We start from the raw sequence: 20,772 nt of genomic DNA on the forward strand, positions 1-20,772 counted from the left end.
GCTGTAGCTCAAGTTGTGTTTAATCCTGTATGAAACACCAGATCATCCCCGTCTTCAAATTTATCGATTATTTATGTTAAAAATAAAAAAATACCTAAAGTTGTATTACAAAAGTAGTTTGAAATGTTTTGGCAAAGTTTACAGGTAACTTTTGAGATATTTTGTAGTCACGTTTCACAAGTTGGAACCGGTGTTTCTCTGGATCAAACGCACCAAATAAATGGACATTTTGGATATATATCGACGGAATTAATCRAACAAAAGGACCATTTGTGATGTTTATGGGACATATTGGAGTGCCAACAACAGAAGCTCGTCAAAGTAAGGCATGAATTATATTTTTATTTCTGCGTTTTGTGTTGCGCCTGCAGGGTTGAAATATGCTTTTCTCTCTTTGTTTACTCTGTTGCTATCCTCAGATAACAGCATCGTTTGCTTTTGCCGAAAAGCCTATTTGAATTCTGACATGTTGGCTCGATTCACAACCAGTGTAGCTTTAATTTGGTATCTTTCATGTGTGATTTAATGAAAGTTAGTTTTTTAGAGTAATTTATTTGAATTTGGCGCTCTGCATTTTTTTACTGGCTTTTGGCCAAGTGGGACGTTAGCGTCCCACATATCCCAGAGAAGTTAAAAGTCTTACTCACACAGTCGTCCGGAACAGCTGATGCTCTTATGCATGTTCCAGTGTACTTGCCTCAAAGTGAACATATARGTTATTTAGCTCGTCTGGTAGGCTTGTGTCACTGGGCAGCTCTCGGCTGTGCTTCCCTTTGTAGTCTTTAATAGTTTGCAAGCCCTGCCACATCTGACAAGCGTCAGAGCCGGTGTAGTACGGTTCGGTCTTTGTCCTGTATTGACACTTTGCCTGTTTGATGGTTTGTCGGAGGGCATAGCGGGATTTCTTATACACTTCCGGGTTAGAGTCCCGCTCCTTAATAGCAGCAGCTCTACCCTTTAGTTCAGTGTGAATGTTGCCTGTAATCCATGGATTCTGATTGGAATATGTACGTACAGTCACTGTGGTGACTACGTCATCGATGCACTTATTGATGAAGCCAGTGACTGATGTGGTATACTCATCAATGCCATCAAAAGAATCCCGGAACATATTCCAGTCTGTGCTAGCAAAACATTCCTGTAGTTTAGCATCTGCTTCATCTGACCACTTTTTTTATAGACCGAGTCACTGGTGCTTCCTGCTTTAATTTTAGCTTGTAAGCAGGAATCAGGAGGATAGAATTATGGTCAGATTTGCCAAATGTTGGATGAGCTTTGTATGCGTCACTATGTGTGGAGTAAAGGTGGTCTAGAGTTTTTTCCCCTCTGGTTGCACATTKAACACGCTGGTAGAAATKAGGTARAACTGATTTAAGTTTACCTGCATTAAAGTCCCTGGCCACTARGAGCGCCGCCTCTGGATGAGCGTTTTCCTGTTTGCTTATGGCCCTATGCAGCTCATTGAGTGCGGTTTTGTAACGTTCGTCTTGCGGAGAGAGATTGGACCAAGGCGCAGTGGGTGATGAAGACATGAATGAATTTATTTAACAAGACATAAACGAACACTAACACGAAAATATACTTGAAAAATTACAAAACAACAAAATCGACGTAGACAGACCTGAACTTGAGCACTTACATAAACACGAAGATACGCACGAACAGAACAGACTACACAAACGAAACAGTCCCGTGTGGTAACACATACAACACGGAGATACAACCACCCACAACAAACAATGTGAGAACAACCTACCTTATATGGTTCTCAATCAGAGGGAGACGTAAAACACCTGCCTCTAATTGAGAACCATATCAGGCAACCCATTAACCAACATAGAAACACATAACATAGAATGCCCACCCCAACTCACGCCCTGACCAACTAAACACATACAAAAATAAGAGAAAACAGTCAAGGAACGTGACATAACCCCACCCCTCAAGGTGCGAAAACTCCTGACGCACCAGCATAAAGTTCTAGGGGAGGTCTGGGTGGGCATCTGTCCACGGTGGCGGCTCAGGCTCTGGCGTGCGTCCCCACCCCACCATAGTCAAACCCCCCTGTTGTAGCCCCCTCCCAATGACCACCCTCCAAATAAACCCACCTTAAAATAAGAGGCTATCACCGGACAAGGGGCATCACCGCGGACAAGGGCATCACCGGGACAAGGGGCAGCACCGGAACAAGGGCAGCACCGGCAACGCGGACAAGGGCAGGACACCGGGAAAGGGGCAGCACCGGGATAAGGGGCAGCACCGGACTGAGGGACGGAAGCTCCGGACTGAGGGACGGCAGCTCCGGACTGAGGGACGGCAGCTCCGGACTGAGGACGGCAGCTCCGGACTGAGGGACGGCAGCTCCGGACTGAGGGACGACAGCTCCGGACTGAGGCGAGACAGCTCCGGACTTAGGGACGAGAGCTCCGAACTGGCTGACGGCTTCGGCTGCTCATGGCTCGCTGACGGCTCTGGCTGCACTCATGCTCGCTGACGGCTCTGGCTGCTCATAGGCTAAACGCTGACGCGGCCCTGGCTGTCATGGCTCGCTGACGACGGCTCTGGCTGCTCATGGCTCGCTGACGGCTCTGGCTGCTCATGGCTCGTGACGGCTCTGGCTGCTCATGGCTCGCTGACGGCTCTGGCTGCTCAGTGGCTGCTGACTGCTCTGGCTGCTCATGGCTCGCTGACGGCTCTGGGCTGCTCATGGCTCGCTGACGGCTCTGCTGCTCATGGCCTCGCTGACGGCTCTGGCTGCTCATGGCTCGCTGGCGGCTCTGGCTGCTCATGCTCGCGGGGGCTCTGGCAGATCCTGACCTGGTTGGCGCTCTGGAGATCCTGGCTGGTTGGCGCGTCTGCAAGATCCTGGCTGTGGGGTGCGGCTCTGACAGATCCTGACTGACGCAAACGCTCTATGCGGCTCCTGACTGCACTACGAACGGCTTCTGACGGCTCGGGACAGACGGGCGCTCTAATGGCTCGGGACAGACGGATGGCTCAGATGGCGCTGGGCAGACGGATGGCTCAGATGGCGCTTGGCAGACGGGCGTTCAGGCGCCGCTGGGCAGACGGCAGACTCTGGCCGGCTGAGCGCACTGTAGGCCTGGTGCGTGGTACCGGAACTGGAGGTACCGGCTAAGGACACGCACCATCAGGCTAGTGCGCGGGAACAGCAACAGGACGCACAGGAGGCTTGGTGCGTGTGTTAGGCACTGGTGGTAATGGGCTGGAGACACGCACCACAGGGCTAGTGCGTGGAGGAGGAACAGGGCTCTGGAGACGCACAGGAGGCTTGGTGCGTGAGTCTCGGATAACTGGTCGAGCGCGGGTACCGAGGCGCTTCTACGAAGAACACGCACCATCAGGCTATGTGTGCGTGGGGAGGAACAGGGCTCTGGAGACGCACAGGAAGCCTGGTGCGTGGTGTAAGCACTGGTGGTACTGGGCTGGGGCGGGGAGGTGCGCCGGAATACCGCGGACCGGCAGGGTACTGGCTCCCTTGAGCACTGAGCCTGCCCAACCTTACCTGAGTGTATGCTCCCCGTCGCCCGACCAGTGCGGGGAGGTGGAATAACCCGCACCAAGGCTATGTAGGCGAACCGGGACACCATGCGTAAGGCTTGGTGCCATGTATGCCGGCCCGAGGAGACGCACTGAGAGACCAGACGCGTTGAGCCGGCTTCATGGCACCTGGCTCAATGCCCAATCTAGCCCTGCCAGTGCGGGAGTGAATAACCCGCACCGGGCTAATGAACACGACAGGAGACACCTAGCGCTTCTACTGCGTAAACACGGTGTCTGCCCGTACTCTCGCTCTCCACGGTAAGTATAGGGAGTATGCGCAGGTCTCCTACTGACTTCACCACACTCCCTTTTTAGCCCCCCCCAAGAAATTTTTTGGCTTGACTCACAGGCTTCCGTGCTAACCGCGTACCCTCATAACGCCGGTTCCTCTCTCCGGTTGCCTCTGCTCTTCTAATTGCCTCCAGCTGTTCCCATGGGAGGCGATCTCTACCAGCCAGGATCTCCTCCCATGTGTAGCAACCCTTGCCGTCCAAAACATCCTCCCATGTCCATTCCTCCTTCGTGCGCTGTTGCTTTCCTTTCCCCGCTGCTTGATCCTTTGTTGGTGGGTGATTCTGTAACATTCGTCTTGCGGAGAGAGATTGGACCAAGGCGCAGCGGGTGATGAAGACATTAATTAATTTATTTAACAAGACATAAACGAACACTAACACGAAAATATACTTGAAAAATTACAAAACAACAAAACGACGTAGACAGACCTGAACTTGAGCACTTACATAAACACGAAGAACGCACGAACAGGAACAGACTACACAAACGAAACAGTCCCGTGTGGTAACACATACAGACACGAGATACAACCACCCACAACAAACAATGTGAAACAACCTACCTTAATATGGTTCTCAATCAGAGGAGACGTAAAACACCTGCCTCTAATTGAGAACCATATCAGGCAACCCATTAACCAACATAGAAACACATAACATAGAATGCCCACCCCAACTCACGCCCTGACCAACTAAACACATACAAAAATAAGAGAAAACAGGTCAGGAACGTGACAGGTTTTAGTGCCAGCATCGGTCTGTGGTGGTATGTAAACAGCTACGAAAAATACAGATGAAAACTCTCTAGGTAGATAGTGTGGTCTACATCTTATCAAGAGATACTTAGGCGAGCGAAACCTCGTAACTTCCTTAGATATCGTGCACCAGCTGTCGTTTAAAAATATACATAGGCCACCGCCCCGTGTCCTACCAGAGGCTGCTGTTCTATCCTGCCGATACAGTGTATAACCCGCCAGCTGTATGTTATTGATGTCGTCGTTCAGCCACAACTCGGTAAAACATAAGATATTACAGCTTTTAATGTCCCATTGGTAGGATATTCGTGCTTTCAGTTCGTCCCATTTATTTTCCAGCGATTGACCGTTAGCTAACAGCACGGTTGGCAAAGGCAGATTAGCCACTCGTTTCCTGATCCTCACAAGGCACACCGATCTCAGTTTCTTTCTCCAGCAAATGATGGGGATGATGGCCTGTTCAGATGTTTGGGGTATATCCTTCCCGTCCGACTCATTAAAGAATAATTCTTTGTCCAATTCGAGGTGAGAAGCTCTTTTCAGTCATAAGAGACAGTAGCAGCAACATAATGTACAAAATAAGTTACAAATAATGCGAAAAACAAACAAAATAGCAAGGTTGGTTAAGAGCCAATAAAACGGCACCCATCCTTTCCGCCGCCATCTTGAATACATCTTTTGACTGCCACATTTGTCTTTGGCTAGTCTATAGGGTTATGCAGTAGCGATTTTAGCATGTCAATTTTGGAGGGGCAAACCCACTACACAACCCAAAACTAAACAATACATTCATTGCACTATAACGGTGACAAACAGGTCCCACACACTGTTAAATCCTACATAAAGCTGTCCCAACAGCAGAGTCCCAACAACAGCAGTCCCTTCACCTTACCACTGCTATACCTGGCTATCAGCGGAGCCTTGTCTGGCAGTGAAACAGTTCATTTAGCCTCATTTACAGCCTTTTAAAAATCATAGCTGATATGGCTAACTTGCTTAACAAATGTGGTTTCTACTGACAATTGAGATGTGCAAACTATGGCATRAGGGGACGATGAGCGGATAAGAGTCAATCCGTCATTTCGATTAAGACATTAATGAGCAAGCTAGGACGGACGTAGTCATTATAACTATTTGTTCAGCACTTTTGAAATGTACAGTATTCTCCCTGTACACCAAGTCAGAACCGTAGGATAAATAAACAGGGCTTATAAGCAGACAATGCAAGCTCTTACAAATATTCAGTGATTACATTTCTCTAAAACAGGATATAGGCTACATGTGCACCACCAAGTCAGAACAGTAGGCGAAATTAGGAGGGGAAATGGGACCAAATTATTAGGGTGAGGCACATGGGCTACTAACAGCTTACTACACAACATACACTTAGTATTACTTTCTTAGCTACAGTRTACATATCTCCCTGGCATATTACGTAATTTATGCAGCAGCATACAATACATTTTTGGACTCACCTTGTTGTGCTGTGTTCACTTGAACAGGAAGGTCGTGCGGGGGTCCTACGTGGGCAATTTTTTTGTCATACTTTGTCATCAAAGTCAGGCATTCTTTGGATTTATGGCGCTTTCAAGACAGCTGGGAACAAGGTGGGGAAACAAAGTTGAATCATGATGACGTCAGTGATCTTCAGGTCGGAGCTCTAGAAAGAGGCCTGAGTTCCTGACTTGAGATTCCGAGTTGGATGACCATTCAAAACGTATTTTCCCAGTCGTCTTGAACTCACTGAAAACAGATTTCCCAGTTCTGAGTTTCCAGTTGTTTTGAGCGAGGCAGAAGTCATGCTGGATTGACACCATGGCCAATGTTGAATGTTTATCCTTTTAAACTTGCAAAAGAGATCTGTAAACCCAGACTTGGTACCACACACCCACTCTACTGAATAGCAGGGTAGTGACTGCTTTGCAGTGCTTGCAGTTAGCCACTGATTCCTTCCAAACCACTCATKGTTGACTTTGTCGACTTGATTCATGATGATGACTGCTAGCTTGCTAGCAAAGATTTAGAAAGTATGATGTTGACATGATCAGTCCAATCAAAGTTGCTGTATATATATGCTGTATATTAAATTTATCTGTGGCCAATKACCTTTTAGCMTTATTGGATGGGCACTTCTAATGTAACTCTATGGCAGCACACAAGTGGCTTGAATTTTTCAAGCTCTACCCTTAGATTTGCCGGTGACATGAGTGACAGAACACTGAGCCAATCACGGCACAACTAGAGAACATTACTAATCCCTACGCTCCGTATATTCCGCTGGCTGCCCCACCACCACAGAAAGCACTGAGCTAGGCTGAAACACCTGCATTTTGGAGCTGCCTTACTCAAGAAAACAAAAAAGAGACCATGTTTTTATTTWATTTTTTACATCGTTTGCAACCTGATATGTGACACTTATTAATGCTAAAATAAAATGCCAAACAGGCATCCCCCCAAGCCAGAAAAGTGGGGCTCAAAATAGGTGGGGCTATGTATTATCTCTACAAACTCTTGCAAGAAGAAAGAGAGAGCCTCAACTGTAGGCTAGTTGAAGAATTTTAACCCAGGTCTGGGAGCTGAATATTCCCGGAGCATGGGGTGAAGTGTTGAAGTGATAGCTCCAGCCACGTGACTTGTGTGAATCACTGTCTCAGCCCTTTAGCAATCCTCTGCTACGGAGCTGTGCTGTGATAGCTACAGTAGCAAGGCATATCTCTCCCCTTGGCATGCTCAAGAAAATAAGACACAACCACTGTTTCTTGCAATTCAGTGGACACATCCAACAGGGCTGATTTTAATTTACTCTAACCGAGAACCATGTGAGATACGGAACTCGAAAATGATCTTGGTGTAGCCTAGAGGTCATTCCGGTTGTTTAATACTGATGGCCCACAATAATGCAGCTAATAAAGCTAACCAGGGTGCACGGAAAGGGCGTTGTTAACCCCACAAGGCCTTCCCTTTGAAGAAGACACGCCACCCACACAACATATCCCTAAAGCGCATTTACTCAATTTCCACCCGTGTAACTCTCATTCCCCACATGAACGATTTGGGTGTCTGGTTTTCTCAGTTCTAGTTGTCAAGCGTCGTTTCGCCAAGCTACCTGTTTCGCAAGGAGTGTCACGGATAAAGGAGTAGAATATTCTGTGTGTGATGTTGAGACAAGCAGGCAGAACTTATTTAGGCTGTCAGCTCTCATCATGCTGTTTCCAGTAAGGCCCTTTATGAGGAGTGCGGTACTGCAGATAGGGACTTGGCTCCCCAATTTCATTACAATGCTGGCATTTTCCCTTTGAATAACAGACTCACCTTCTCTCTGCGGAGGGATGGTTAATTTCAGATCCAGGTCAAGGTTGGCTGTAATGGTCCTGTAAACCGGGAACCTACTGTAGGGCCTATACTGCTGCTCGGTGCAGAATGTGTCTTTTAAATGTGATGGTTTCGCAACTTGGAGCAATAGTAAAGGTGGTATATTAAACATATATAGTATGTCGGTCTGCTGGTATAGTCATTCCACAGTTGATTCAATAGTTTTATATCATCTTACAAGAAGATAAATAATTTTCTAAGCAGAATTTGTTGAATGTTTTAGTACATATTAAATGTATGGAATGAAACCGGGTGAAAAGTTCAATGGTCATCTTTTCCCAGGCGAAACTAACGCTTGTTCGAGTACACAGTGTGTTTACTGTACATGTGGTTAATGTAATGGATGTTTGAAATGGAAGGAGGGAATGTTCACATCGTATATTTGACCACTCTACTGCATGTGTGCTAGCCATAACCTGCTGGTACTTATGCACATATATGGGCGAAGGTAATGATAATGGAAATGTCATGTAAAGGTTATGATGTTCATAGAAATGTCATGAACAGGTTTTGCTTCATCGACACCCAATGAGACGGTTGTAATGTCTTGTCATGGGGCTCTTTTATAAAAGAACTTTCACATTTCGATCGTATAGTCTTTATCAAAGCTTAGCTTATTAAAGGCTCATCGATCACCTTCAACTCACTTCTGGAGTTTCCAGAGTTCAGTCACATTCATTTAAGTGATGACTCACCTGAGGCTTACATTGTGAAGGCTTTCATGCCTCCTTCATTTGACAGTTAGAACCATGTTGGCACACTGCCGTTAATGTTCATATCTTTTGATAAACTCCCTCAAACATWAAAAAAACTCTGACACACATGTTCACGCATGTGCATGGAGATCTCATGCATGGTCGGGTAGCTCCTAAAAGTCGATAGGAATGCCACATTTCTGGACCTCATCGGTTATTCCAAAACAACAGATGGGCACAAGCAGCAGCCTAATTGTTTCATTTTCTGATTGTTTCGATAAATAATGCCTTATACTTGACAGAACATCTGTTTACGCTGATAGCCTACTCATTAGCGTATTTAATGTTCAAATGCAGCCCTGAACCCCATTAAGCCCCTTGTAAATTAATTAAATGGCTGGATTTGGTGCTGGCTCCTGCTGTGTTTTTGGTAACATGTTGCTGTAATTGACGTATTACGCTACAATCGCTCAATTATTCCATTCCCCGCCCCACAGGGATGCGCTGGCCAATATCGAGGTGATGCAACTGGACTTTGAGATGGAGAACTTCACCAGCCAATCGGTCACCAGGAGGATCAACTGGAACATCGACTACCGGGGCCAGAACCCGCCTCCGGACTCAGAGAAGGTGGTGACTGAGTTGACCGTGGTGCAGAAGGACATTCAGGCTATCATCCCACTCTCCATGGTGAGTAACCTGTGACATCACATACAGTATGCTATAATACTTTTCATATCAGTTGAATCTGTCTATTGTAACATTTGCCACTGTTCAATTCAGATCTCTCATGCAAGAAAATAAGTTAGCCACTCTCATTAAAGGACCTTCGATCCCCATTGTCATAGGTAAGCATGCTTATCAACACTTGAGGTCCTCTTTCACTTGCTCGATGCTCATTTCTCCTGCTAAGAGAAGGTCGCCAAGGCCACCTAGTAATGGCACACCATGCGAAGAGTCTGTCTGGCGCCTCCACCCCTATCTCATGAAAAGGGGCAATTAGTAAGCCGTAAACACCGATTGTGGAAATGAGGGACATTAATCAAGTAATAGGAAGGCAGMGGGCCAGTCCTGAAAGGTCAAGTCGCCTCCTGTGTGGTTTCACGTCCCTTTATTTGGTGAAGGGAGCCTGTGAAAAGTCTCAGGGAGGGAGACTTCATTATTAGGCTATTAAAATTCAGCTGCTTGGGCAAATGTTAAAGCGATACTTAGCTCTCTCAGCCCCGCATATATTTATATAGGTTTAAAATGCCACAAGTTGCAGAGAAGTAAGTGCCCAGGTGCTGAAGACACTTTTTTTTACACACTCGACTACAGAGGTTATTAAGCGAGGAGGAAGAAAACCTCTGTGTATTCACGAAACATGACGGTGTGCTTCGAGGGCTTTATTAGAGAGGTCAGGCAGAACGATGAAGATAGGAGTTCAGCTGAAAGGAGCCAGAGTCACGGAAGGCCAACGCATGGGGAATCGCAAAAGCTGAGGCAACCTGCTTGCCTGGCTACCCAGACTCCTTGCTCCGGCCAAACGCTACGCCACGCCCACGGATGTAAGTTTTTTTCTCCGCAATGAGTCAGGATCTGAGTACCTCCCTGACCCTTCACTGAATGCGAACACTTTCGGGGCCATCTGATTGGTCCAGAAATCAATGGGTTGGGACAGAGCCATTACAAACGTGGTAAAGCGGCAGGTGGAAAATTCGTCATTGGCTTTGGTACTCTGACTGGTTAGAGACGATCCAATCGCTGATKAATTTGTTTTGTACAATGCCCCTCGTCACCACAAACGACTTCAATGATTGCAGTCTTAGACTAAAGAATGTAGTGAATGACAGAGCAGCGGAAGAATTTAGTGTGAGTCGTCAGGATAGAAACCTGTGCCATTTCATGCAATTTCAGTTGCTGTGTTTCACTGTTTCTCATTCATGTACTATAGAGGAAAGACCAAGGCTGTGTCCCAAATAGCACCCTATTCCCATAGGGATCTGGTCAAAGGTAGTGCACTACATGGAATAGCGTGCCATTTGGGACTCAGGCAGAATCTAATGCCACGTAATCCCAGGTCTCTTTGTGTCAAATGATTGTAACAGAAATAGTAGCGACAAGAGACTCTGCACGTTGTGTCTACCACTGCACACATCCTCTGCTAGCTTGTTAGAAACCAGAATGCTCACATTAATATTTTTTMTGCATGGATTTGGGAGACAGCAGAATGAGGCAATCCGAAAAAAACACACAAGATGCATTTTGTATCTTGAGTAACAAAAAAAACGCAGGCGAGGGACTGAGAAGAACATTGCACGCCAAGCGCGCAAAATGAATATCCTCTCTGATTTAGCTCTAGCATGAACGAGAGAGGGAGAGATGGAGAAAAATAACTAGAGGATAATTTTTTTTCTTTTTTTCCAGGAAGTAAAAGCTTTGCTAAGCAGAGTCAATGCCAGGCAGAGCTGAGCCACTAATACTGGGGAGGRGGGGAGTGGGGAGACAGTAGCTGGGGAGGGAGSAGGAGGAGGGAAGGAAGCGGGTGAATTTACAGTGCAGAGTGCATCTTCCAGGATAATGTGGTTAAATCAGGCCGGGCTCCATCACTTTAGTCCTGTCAGGGCCCCAGCCAGGTCCCCCTGGCGGCCACATTCTCGGCACAATTAGCACCCCGCGCCAAAGAGCCCCTTCAGGGGATTCTCATAAATGGGGGATGGGGAGGTGGAGAGAGCAGGAGAGTGGGATGAGGGCGCAAAGGAGAGGAGGGAGGGGAATAGCGGGGTACTGTGTTGCTGGCTCCACCACTGCGCCATGCTGCCGCAGTAGCGAACAGATGATAAATAAAACATGACAGCGTCTTTGCCGAGGCCCCTGTGGCAAAAAGTCGCATGACACACACACACACACACACACACACACACACACACACACACACACACACACACACACACACACACACACACACACACACAGACACACAGATGCACACACCACATGTCTGGCACATCTGACGTTGCATTTTGATCATTTACATGAGGAGTAGGAGCCAGGGCACAGTAAGCAGCAGAGGCTTTGATGGGTTTCACTTGCTAATCAGCTTCGTCAAAACTCAACAACTGAGGGCTGCCAAGCTTAATTCGTTCTCTCATTGCTTGTCATTTGGTTACTTGGTTTCAAATGGACCCTGCTTCTTTAATTGAATACCTCTAAAACAACAATGCTCACATGGACAAAGCTAAACTAGTAGTCGATACTAGTCAATGTTACAGTGTTACAGTAGCAGTATAATGCATTTTTCATTTCCGCCATGTATTGAACTGATAGAGTTGTCTCAGTCCCGTTTATTTGGTCTGGAGTAGTCATGTCTTGTGTGTACACTAGCTGACAGTTTTCTTCATGTGTCTAAATGCTTTAACCTTGGTGTTTCGTGGGCTATAAAATGTTTAATGACTTTGAAATCGCCTCCTGCGCGTTATTGATAGCTCTCCCCTTACTGTGTTCACGATAAACTCTCACTCATTACTCCGGACACTGCAGCTACCGCTTACCGCTACCGCAAACACTCAGGCCCCTATTTACATTTTTTTACATTAGCCATGCAGCAGAATACCATTTGACACATGAAAATGAGAAACATGATGGAGGACGGGGCATCTTGTTACTATAAGGTGGCGGTTGCTGTTTGTTGTGAGGAAAAATAGTTATTGGACTCTATTTTCTCCATCCCTTCATTTGTCTACGTCTGAGGCCCCTGTCATTGGTCTGCAGTGGCTGTTTAGCAAGAAACTGGGAGGCKAGGTTTACACATTCTCCTCACTGAATAATTGCCTGACAAACATTGTATTATGAATAAATGTGTCAGCAGGTAGAATGGCATCAATGTTCAAATAGTGCACCAGCTAATTTGATTTGGGCAGGACCTGACCGTGCAACATAATTAGCATTTCATATGCTGCCATTTTTTTTATKATACCACGTTAAGTAATACTGTTTTGCCTCTAAGGCTTGAGACAAAACAGATATTTAAATATAGTGTTTTGATTGAAATCAAAGGCACATTTACATSGTTTGTGTTTTCTCTAGGGGGTTCATGAGGGACACAAATTAGAGTCTAACTCATTACCCCCGCACAGCTCACATTCATTCCGCCAAAATAATGAATTCAAAGTCGTCCAATTGAAGACTCAGTGTGCATTTTAATTGGCTGTTTCTATATCACTGGAGTCATAAAATAAGTGTACATCTGCTGATGGTCTTGGCCCTGTTTATAATCAGTTCTYAAGTCAGTTTACACTGAGTATACTAAACATTAGGAACACCTTCCTAATAATGAGTTCCCTTCCCAGAACAGTCTCAATTTGTCAGAGCATGGACTCTACAAGGTGTCGAAAGTGTTCCACAGGGATGCTGGCCCATGTTGACTCCAATGTTTTCCACAGTTGTGTTAAGTTGGCTGGATGTCCTTTGGGTGCTGGACCATTCTTGACACAAACCGGTGCGCCTGGCACCTACTACCATTCCCTGTTCAAAGGCACTTACATTTTTTKTCTTGCCCATTTACCCTCTGAATGGCACATATACACAATCCATGTCTCAAATGTATCAAGKCTTACAAGTCCTTCTTTAACCTGTCTCGTCCCCTTCATCTACACTGATTGAAGTGGATTTAACAAGTGACATCAATAAGGATCCACCTGGTCAGTCTATGTCATGGAAAGAGTAGGTGTTCTTAATATTTTGTGTACTCAGTGTATATTCCCCAGCATTGTGATTTCAGGCATCTATTAGTGACCCTAGACTTTGTTGTTTGCCGCCTTAGTGCAAATAAGATGATAACGCAGATTCTCTAACCGTAACCAACATTGTGAGGACAGACAAAAAGGTTTTGAGGACGACATAATGTTTTGTAGGGCTATGAAAAGATTCCTTTGGCATTTCACTTCTCTTTCATATTTGCATCCGCTTGATGAAGAATGAATGTTTCACTTCACAACTCACATGACTTTGCATACATTGTCAATGCGAACGTCTTGCCTTTTTTTTTTATAGCGTACAGTTGCAGCGTGGAGGGGATAACATAAAACTGTGTCCTGCACAGTGATTGATGTTCATTATTCTCTTTGTGCATTCTAAAAATGTTTTATCTTGTCTCACTTCATTTTCTTTTCAAAGTGTTCATTGGAAMATTTGAGGACACCTCTACAGTGTATCTTTTGAAAATGCATACCTCGCGTGATGAAATGTATCGAAAAGGGGTGGCCCATTTAAAATCAAACCCAGACGACCACTGAGAATGGCTTCCAGCAGAACTCTTTGGACTTCCTTTTTGAAAAGTTAATATTGGTAGTACTCTGTGAAATAAATGTGCGATTAACACTATCTAACACTGTTTCATGTTTGTTCCCTCTCTCCTTTAAACTCTACAGGACACCGAAATCATTAACACTGCGATACTGACTGGCCGAACCGTGGCCATTCCCGTGAAAGTGGTCTCCATTGAAATGAGTGGAGTTGTGACTGATGTATCATCCTTCGTAGAGTGCAAGTCCTCTAACGAAGACATTGTGAAGGTAAGGTACAGTARTTCCCTCTTAGGTTCCACAATTCCAGTAACTTTCCCAACCGTGATTTTGGAATACCTTGGACTTTTGGGAAAGTTACCGGAATTTCTCAACCCTATCCCTCTAAGAATGATATTGTCTTGGTAATGCATCTGATACCAAATGGAATCCCACCGTACTTGGACACACCCTAATGGGCCTGCAGCACACTTTAATATACCATCATGCGAACAACAAAACCTCATTATATGGCTGTCCATAATTATGTGCTCTTGACTCAGTTGCCTTTTGAACCCCCCACAGATGAATCAATGGATGTTCATAGTCTTACTGGTACACCAAAATCAATAGGCTACAAAGCACAGTAATAGCTCTGAAGGATGCCTAGTCTGGTTGCCACCGTTTCTCCAGACCTTAGAGTTTACTTTAGCTGCATTATCTGGGGCAAGGCCTACCATCCATTTCCATTCACTTAGGCTGTGTCCCAAATGGATCCGTTTGCCCTATATAGTTCACAACTTTTGACCAGAGCCCTATGGGCCCCGAAGAAAAGTAGTGCACTAAATAGGGAATAGGGTGCCATTTGGGACGTGACCTTAGCCAAGTAGGATAACTGGAGGCGAGGAGACGTTGCTAGTGTCCTGGGATGAGTCACAAACACAACTCTAGCCCGTTGGGAGCCACAGCTGTAGTATGCAACATCAACTCCCATTTGTGGATTAAAGAAGCAAACCCCATAATCAGCGTTGGTAAATCCCATTTTGTTGTAGAAAGAGTTGGATAAAGGAGGCTGCAACCTCTGAAATTGAATCCAAATGTATTTGTTGATTCTCTCCGAGCGCGTTTGATGACAGCACCACGACACCTTACAGGACATGTGAGAAAATTATACATGTGATGAAGAGAAAAATTATAGGCAATTGTTTTTATGTGGATTTATGCATTTTTGTTTATTTGAGATTATCAYGTGGGATTATTGAAAGCGGAGTGCATAATTATAATTCAAATTCGTTCTGAATAAATGGAGGAAAAAGCATCAGCTGTAAAACACAGACAGAATACAGACAGCCCCTAATCTTATTCTGACATTCATATGTGTGATAATACTAGGATCTATATGTCAGAGCGTGAATAAAAAGCATTACTTTTTGCCATTAATCTGTATGTGAGAAGGTTTAGAATGGTTTCAAGACGAGCTGCATTAGTGCAGTGTTATTGAGTGGACTTTGGTTCACTGCCCCTGCCATTGAACTTTAGAAGCTAACGCAAGATGAGCCCTTCACGCCGAGATGTACATGAGTCCTGACAGTTCTATACAACACTCCACAGAATACGAACGAAAGGTTCACAAAGACAACCCACCAAGTGTGTGTGGTTGTGTGCTCTTCCCCTTGCATTTCGTGATGCCACATTATTCCCATTATTCATACACCGCGCTCTTAATGCAGATTTATTCTAATCAGATTACTCTATTCTCTTATATTTTATTATTGTGTTTGTGTAGCCTTGGTGAGTCTGTGGAACACTCAATAGGCTCCKCGTGGTCTATAAGTAAAGCATATAGAGAACGTCTTGTTATATAAACCATGCCGCACCATGTGCACATAGGTTGTGAATTCCAAATGTGTAGACGTCAGATCCATTTATTGGATTTTGTTTTTAACAAAGCGTGTGTGTTTTTTTTAAAGCTTTGGATATTCGCCAACCTGCCGTTATTCTGTTTTTGTACCCAACTTTTGGAAAACGTTACGCGGTGCTCATTTCTCTTTGCTGAGGCGTTTATTTCTTTGTTTGTTTTTTTATTCCCCCTTTGAAATAAATAGGCCACGATATATGTCAGCGCTGGCAGATAACCCAATCCCATTTGAATGTACAGTGGATGGTGTTTGTGTGCGAGAGAGAGAGAGCACAGTAGGATTGTTATTAAACCATACATCTGTGCTCTGCTCAGACTGGGGTTTGTTGTGGTGTTTTATGTTGTGGTGTTTGGGGTGGGAGGAGTGCACGAGTACGGGAGGCAGTATGGGGAGAAGGCAGGAAGCAGAGGGGAGGCTGGGCAAGTGGAGGCGAGGGCTGGGGATTTGTCAGCAAGCAGGAGACGACATGACTCCCCCAGCTGATCCTTTCTCCCAGGGCTGTGCGTGTGTGTGTGCGTGCGTGCGTGCGTGCGTCCGTGGCGGCAGAGCGACCTCTTCCACGCCAGTGGTCATCCAACCCTTGCCCAGCCAAGTCCTCAGTTTCCTCCATTCTGCACTCTCACACCATTGTGACACATTCACCTTCAGCCAGTGACCAGGCTTATATAAGAAAGGCTTTGTGAGGCAATGAGATAAGTACACCTGAGTGGTATACTGTCTTCAGTATTGTCTCCTTGCTGTCTGCTGTGGTATTGAGAGGTCTTGAAGAAATAGTCTTATTATTGTTGATAGCTTCACAATGAGGACTTAATCCAGTCAATTGGAGCTTGCTGGCCCAGAAATCATGTATGAATAGATAAASCAATGAAACGCGATGTGTTTCGCAAAGTGCTCCTCTGTCGATTAAAGAGTTATGGGGTATTTTTTAAAGAKAATTGATTATTGATTATCTTACTGTACCTTCCATCAATTAAAGTAGGTTTTCATAATGGTAAATACAGGGCAACAGTAACACAACTGGGGTGTGTTCATTAGGCCCCAAATGAAAAGAACCAAACTGAAACAGAGAAGGACTACTTGAACTCGTCCAATACCACCACCAGGAAACACTTTTTTTTGTTTTCTTTTTGCAAAACATTCTAAAGCATTTTTATTTTGTGTGTCCTAATGAACACTGCCCAGGTTATGCTTTATTTTGCCATATACTGCACCTCCAGGAACCAAACAGGTGGTATTGATAGGCCTACAGTCTGCMTGAGGTATTGTCATACATTGAAACAACTCATGCGATCAAACGGAACTCATTACAGGCCTAAATCCTGTTTGGAGGCACATGTTGAAGTTATTAAGAGTGTGAGCAGAGGCTGGCCAGCATGGGATGTGCATAGACTAAACGGTGATCATTGTTTCTCATTAGATCCATACGCATTAGTCAGTAGAATAAGCACTATCAGGTCACCCCACCAACCTTCTGTTTTCCACATGCATATGCCTCAACGAAGTGGATATACTGTGCTGCAGGCGGGTGGTGATCCTTTTTGATCCTGCATCTCTGCTTGTGGGTTTAAACTGGATGCCTGGATGCCACCATAGTGGGCAGTGCCCGCCCTGTCTTTCTTTGCCCTGAACCCACGCAGGCAATCTGCTGGCACCATGGAAGGTGTCACAGAACATTAGAGGGCTGTGTAGCGACGGCAGCTCGCAGCTACGTGCATTAGAGCACTTTCACGGACCCCCGCTGGCCTTCTGACGCCTGTAGTCGTTAACAGCTTTTGACTCACAATTAGCCAGGCAAGTTTATTAGCTGCCTGCAGGAGCTGGGATAGTTTGGGTTAGTGCAGTTAGCGAGGGCGTATCAGCAAAGTGAGTGAGAGTGATAGGGAGGCTGGTGTTAGCATTATAGCGAAGTGGAGGCCTAGAGTGGTAGGTCACAGGTGTGGAGGGTGCACTGTGGTGGTTTTGGTACAGAGGATGACTGTACTTTATCTGTCTGTCTGTCTGTGCCTGGGTGTGGGTGGGGGTGCAGGTATGTCCTTTGCTCTGTACAGTGCAGGCACATGCCCCTTTGCCCTCACAKTCTCCAAAGTGTACTTGTGGGTGGTGGTATAATTTTCCCCTAAAAACTTTTTTGTATAAAGGTTTTGTCATTGTTGTTCGGAACCCACTGCYCGCCGCAATTCGTTGTAACTTTGTCAAGTTCACCACCCCCCACCCCATCCGTTGGTTGCACCTGTTGATCTGCCCTGTACAGAGCCCAGTTGCGCCTTTTTCCAAGTCTGCCCTGTACGACGATTGCGCTTACCCGGTATCCMAAAATGCATACATCGGTCGAGTGTGTACTGCCACAGCAGCATAACATTTGATTATCACTTGATAACGCTGGATTTAACCTACATCATCATCAATATTCAGTCTGGTTGGCTGATAGCACAGCAGAGAGAGGCAGAAAGACAGACAGGAGCGGCTGCATCAATGACCCTCCGAACCAACTCCATCCCTTCTTCAGTCGGGAGTTGCACATGTATGTCAGGGCAGCAGCAACACAGGTAGTCTACACTCTAGCTAACTACCATCTACTAAAATATCTACACAAGCCACTAGCCAGCCAGCCGTATATCATGAGTTAGACAATTATTATGTTTTTTGTTGTTGTTGTAATTTTACCCCCTTTTTCTCCCCAATTCGTGATATCCAATTGCAATCCAATCTTGTCTCATCGCTGCAACTCCCCAACGGGCTCAGGAGAGGCAAAAATCGAGTAATGCGTCCTTCAAAACATGACCCGCCAAGCTGCTTCGTAACACCAGCTCGGTTGAACCCGGAAGCCAGCCACACCATTCAACTGACGACTGTTTGTCAACTTGCCCGCCACAAGGAGTTGCTAGAGCACGAAGAGCCAAGGAAAGCCCCCCGACCAAACCCTCCTCTAACCCAGACAACGCTGGGCTAATTGTGCACCGCCCAGTCTGGGATCGAAMCCCAGACTGTAGKGACGCCTCAACACTGCGATGCAGTGCCTTAGACCKCTGCGCCACTTGGGAGGCCCGAGTTAGACAATTATGAATATTAAGTTATGAMGTTATTATTTGATACAAGCGTTGAAGATTAATCACAATCAGTAAAAGAAATCGAGCAAGCTACATATGTCGTATCTTAATTTGATCACTCTTACTGAGAATTCTCCTGCAGAGCAGGAAATGCAAACTTTGTGTGTAGTGTATTCAAGGTTTAAAAAGGCTTCTTAAGTTTGTAATTTCCCACTTTAAAATGTCAGAGTTGATTTGCCCTAACAAAAATGTATTATTTTAGCAAACTGGCTCCAATTAAGATCCTACACCTSTAACTAGCATATTTGCATCAATCATCAACATCAATGATCAGCTGATAGCCCACACTCTTTTCCTGATGTCAATCAGGTTAAAGAGTGAAGCACTGTGTACTAACTTGCTTAAAATGTGTGTGTGGCAGAGCACCTGCCCATGAAAAGTCTGTGCATGGCCCTTCTGGCAAGCACTAACCTAATTGTCATAATTCAGTATTCCAAAAGTCTATTACGCTGATTCCAACCGTCATCCTAGAACTCCGGCAGACAAATATAATCCCGAAATCCCTATTCACACAAAGGTGGCTAAAGATGGCAAAGTCTCATAGATCTGAATACGCCAATGATCAGAACAAGGGAAAGAAAGATACATACTTTTCTCTCGCTGAAGGCTTCCGACCCGGCCTGTATGGATTGCAGAGTGGAGAGGCCTGTCTGGATGAACTGGGTATTTTATTACCCAGTCCCCCCACTATGATGAATCCCCAGCACTGAGAAGACTGGCGATCCCAACCTCCATTTGTAAGAGATTAGCTCCTTTGATTAGTGTCAGCTGCCTCCGACTGCCAGATAAATCATTGATGGTATCCCAAAAGCAAAAGCWAACCTTGCTATTTATTACAGTAAATATTTTAGTATTTAAGGGATGGGTATTTATGAGAGATTCTGTGCCAAATGACTGCTTGGATAAACTGGATAAGTTGGACAACTGCTGGATAAAAAATAAATAAACAGAATTTTGTGGGTGCCTGGTGTATTAAGCTTTCGTATTCTATGAATTATCTGTTGCCTGAAAGCTTGTGTTAGTATATTATGCAGTGTGTCTCCACATAATTTTGTGTAGATCATAACACAGAAAATTGTGGTGGGTGGGAAGAGTGGGGTTGGGTGGAGGGTGGGTGGGGCAGCATGCACCCCATGAATGATTTTTAAAGGCTTTGAGTAGGTTGTACTTAAGAGCCAATTCTTCCACTCAACAAGAGACGCAAATTAGATTGGAGAAAAGCCTCAAGTAGTGTTGTTTACACTGTGTTCCCAGATATTTCTAATTACAAAAATACAGCCCCTCGTGGCAAAATATTGGAACGTTCACAAAGGAGGATTACTGCGACCTAAAAATAGTACACATTGCACATACTCTGTAAGCAACAAAAAAATAATGTGTACTCCCTATTTCCTTCAGCTGAAGCTGAGGMAAGCTGTGCACCAGCAAATCCAATGTAATAAACTACAGTGCATTCGGAAAGTATTCAGACCCCTTGACTTTTTCCACATTTTGTTACGTTACAGCCTTATTCTAAAATTGATTCAATTGTTTTTTYCCTTATCAATCTACACACAATACCCCATAATGACAAAGCAAAAACAGGTTTTTAGAATTTTTTAYAAATGTATTAAAAATATAAAACAGAATACATTTACATAAGTATTCAGACCCTTTATTCAGTACTTTGTTGAAGCACTTTGGCAGCGATTACACCCTCAAGTCTTCTGGGACGTTGCAAGCTTGGCACAGCTGTATTTGRGGAGTTTCTCCCATTCTTCTCTGCAGATCCTCTCAAGCTTTGTCAGGTTGGATGGGGAGCGTTGC

At 45.2% G+C, this 20,772-nt stretch overlaps 1 protein-coding gene across 2 annotated transcripts in view; it reads left to right on the forward strand.

Moving 5' to 3' along the window:
* LOC111981035 (transmembrane protein 132E) overlaps window positions 1–20,772 on the forward strand; it is a 381,967-nt gene that overhangs the window by 331,841 nt on the left and 29,354 nt on the right. For both annotated transcript variants that reach the window (XM_024012156.2, XM_024012155.2), the window contains exons 4-5: window positions 9,177–9,369; window positions 14,088–14,231. In XM_024012156.2, coding sequence (XP_023867924.1) covers window positions 9,177–9,369; window positions 14,088–14,231 — 337 coding nt within the window. The remainder of the gene's footprint in view (window positions 1–9,176; window positions 9,370–14,087; window positions 14,232–20,772) is intronic.

Source organism: Salvelinus sp. IW2-2015, linkage group LG20 (genome assembly GCF_002910315.2).
Source record: "Salvelinus sp. IW2-2015 linkage group LG20, ASM291031v2, whole genome shotgun sequence".
Taxonomy (NCBI): Eukaryota; Metazoa; Chordata; class Actinopteri; order Salmoniformes; family Salmonidae; genus Salvelinus; species Salvelinus sp. IW2-2015.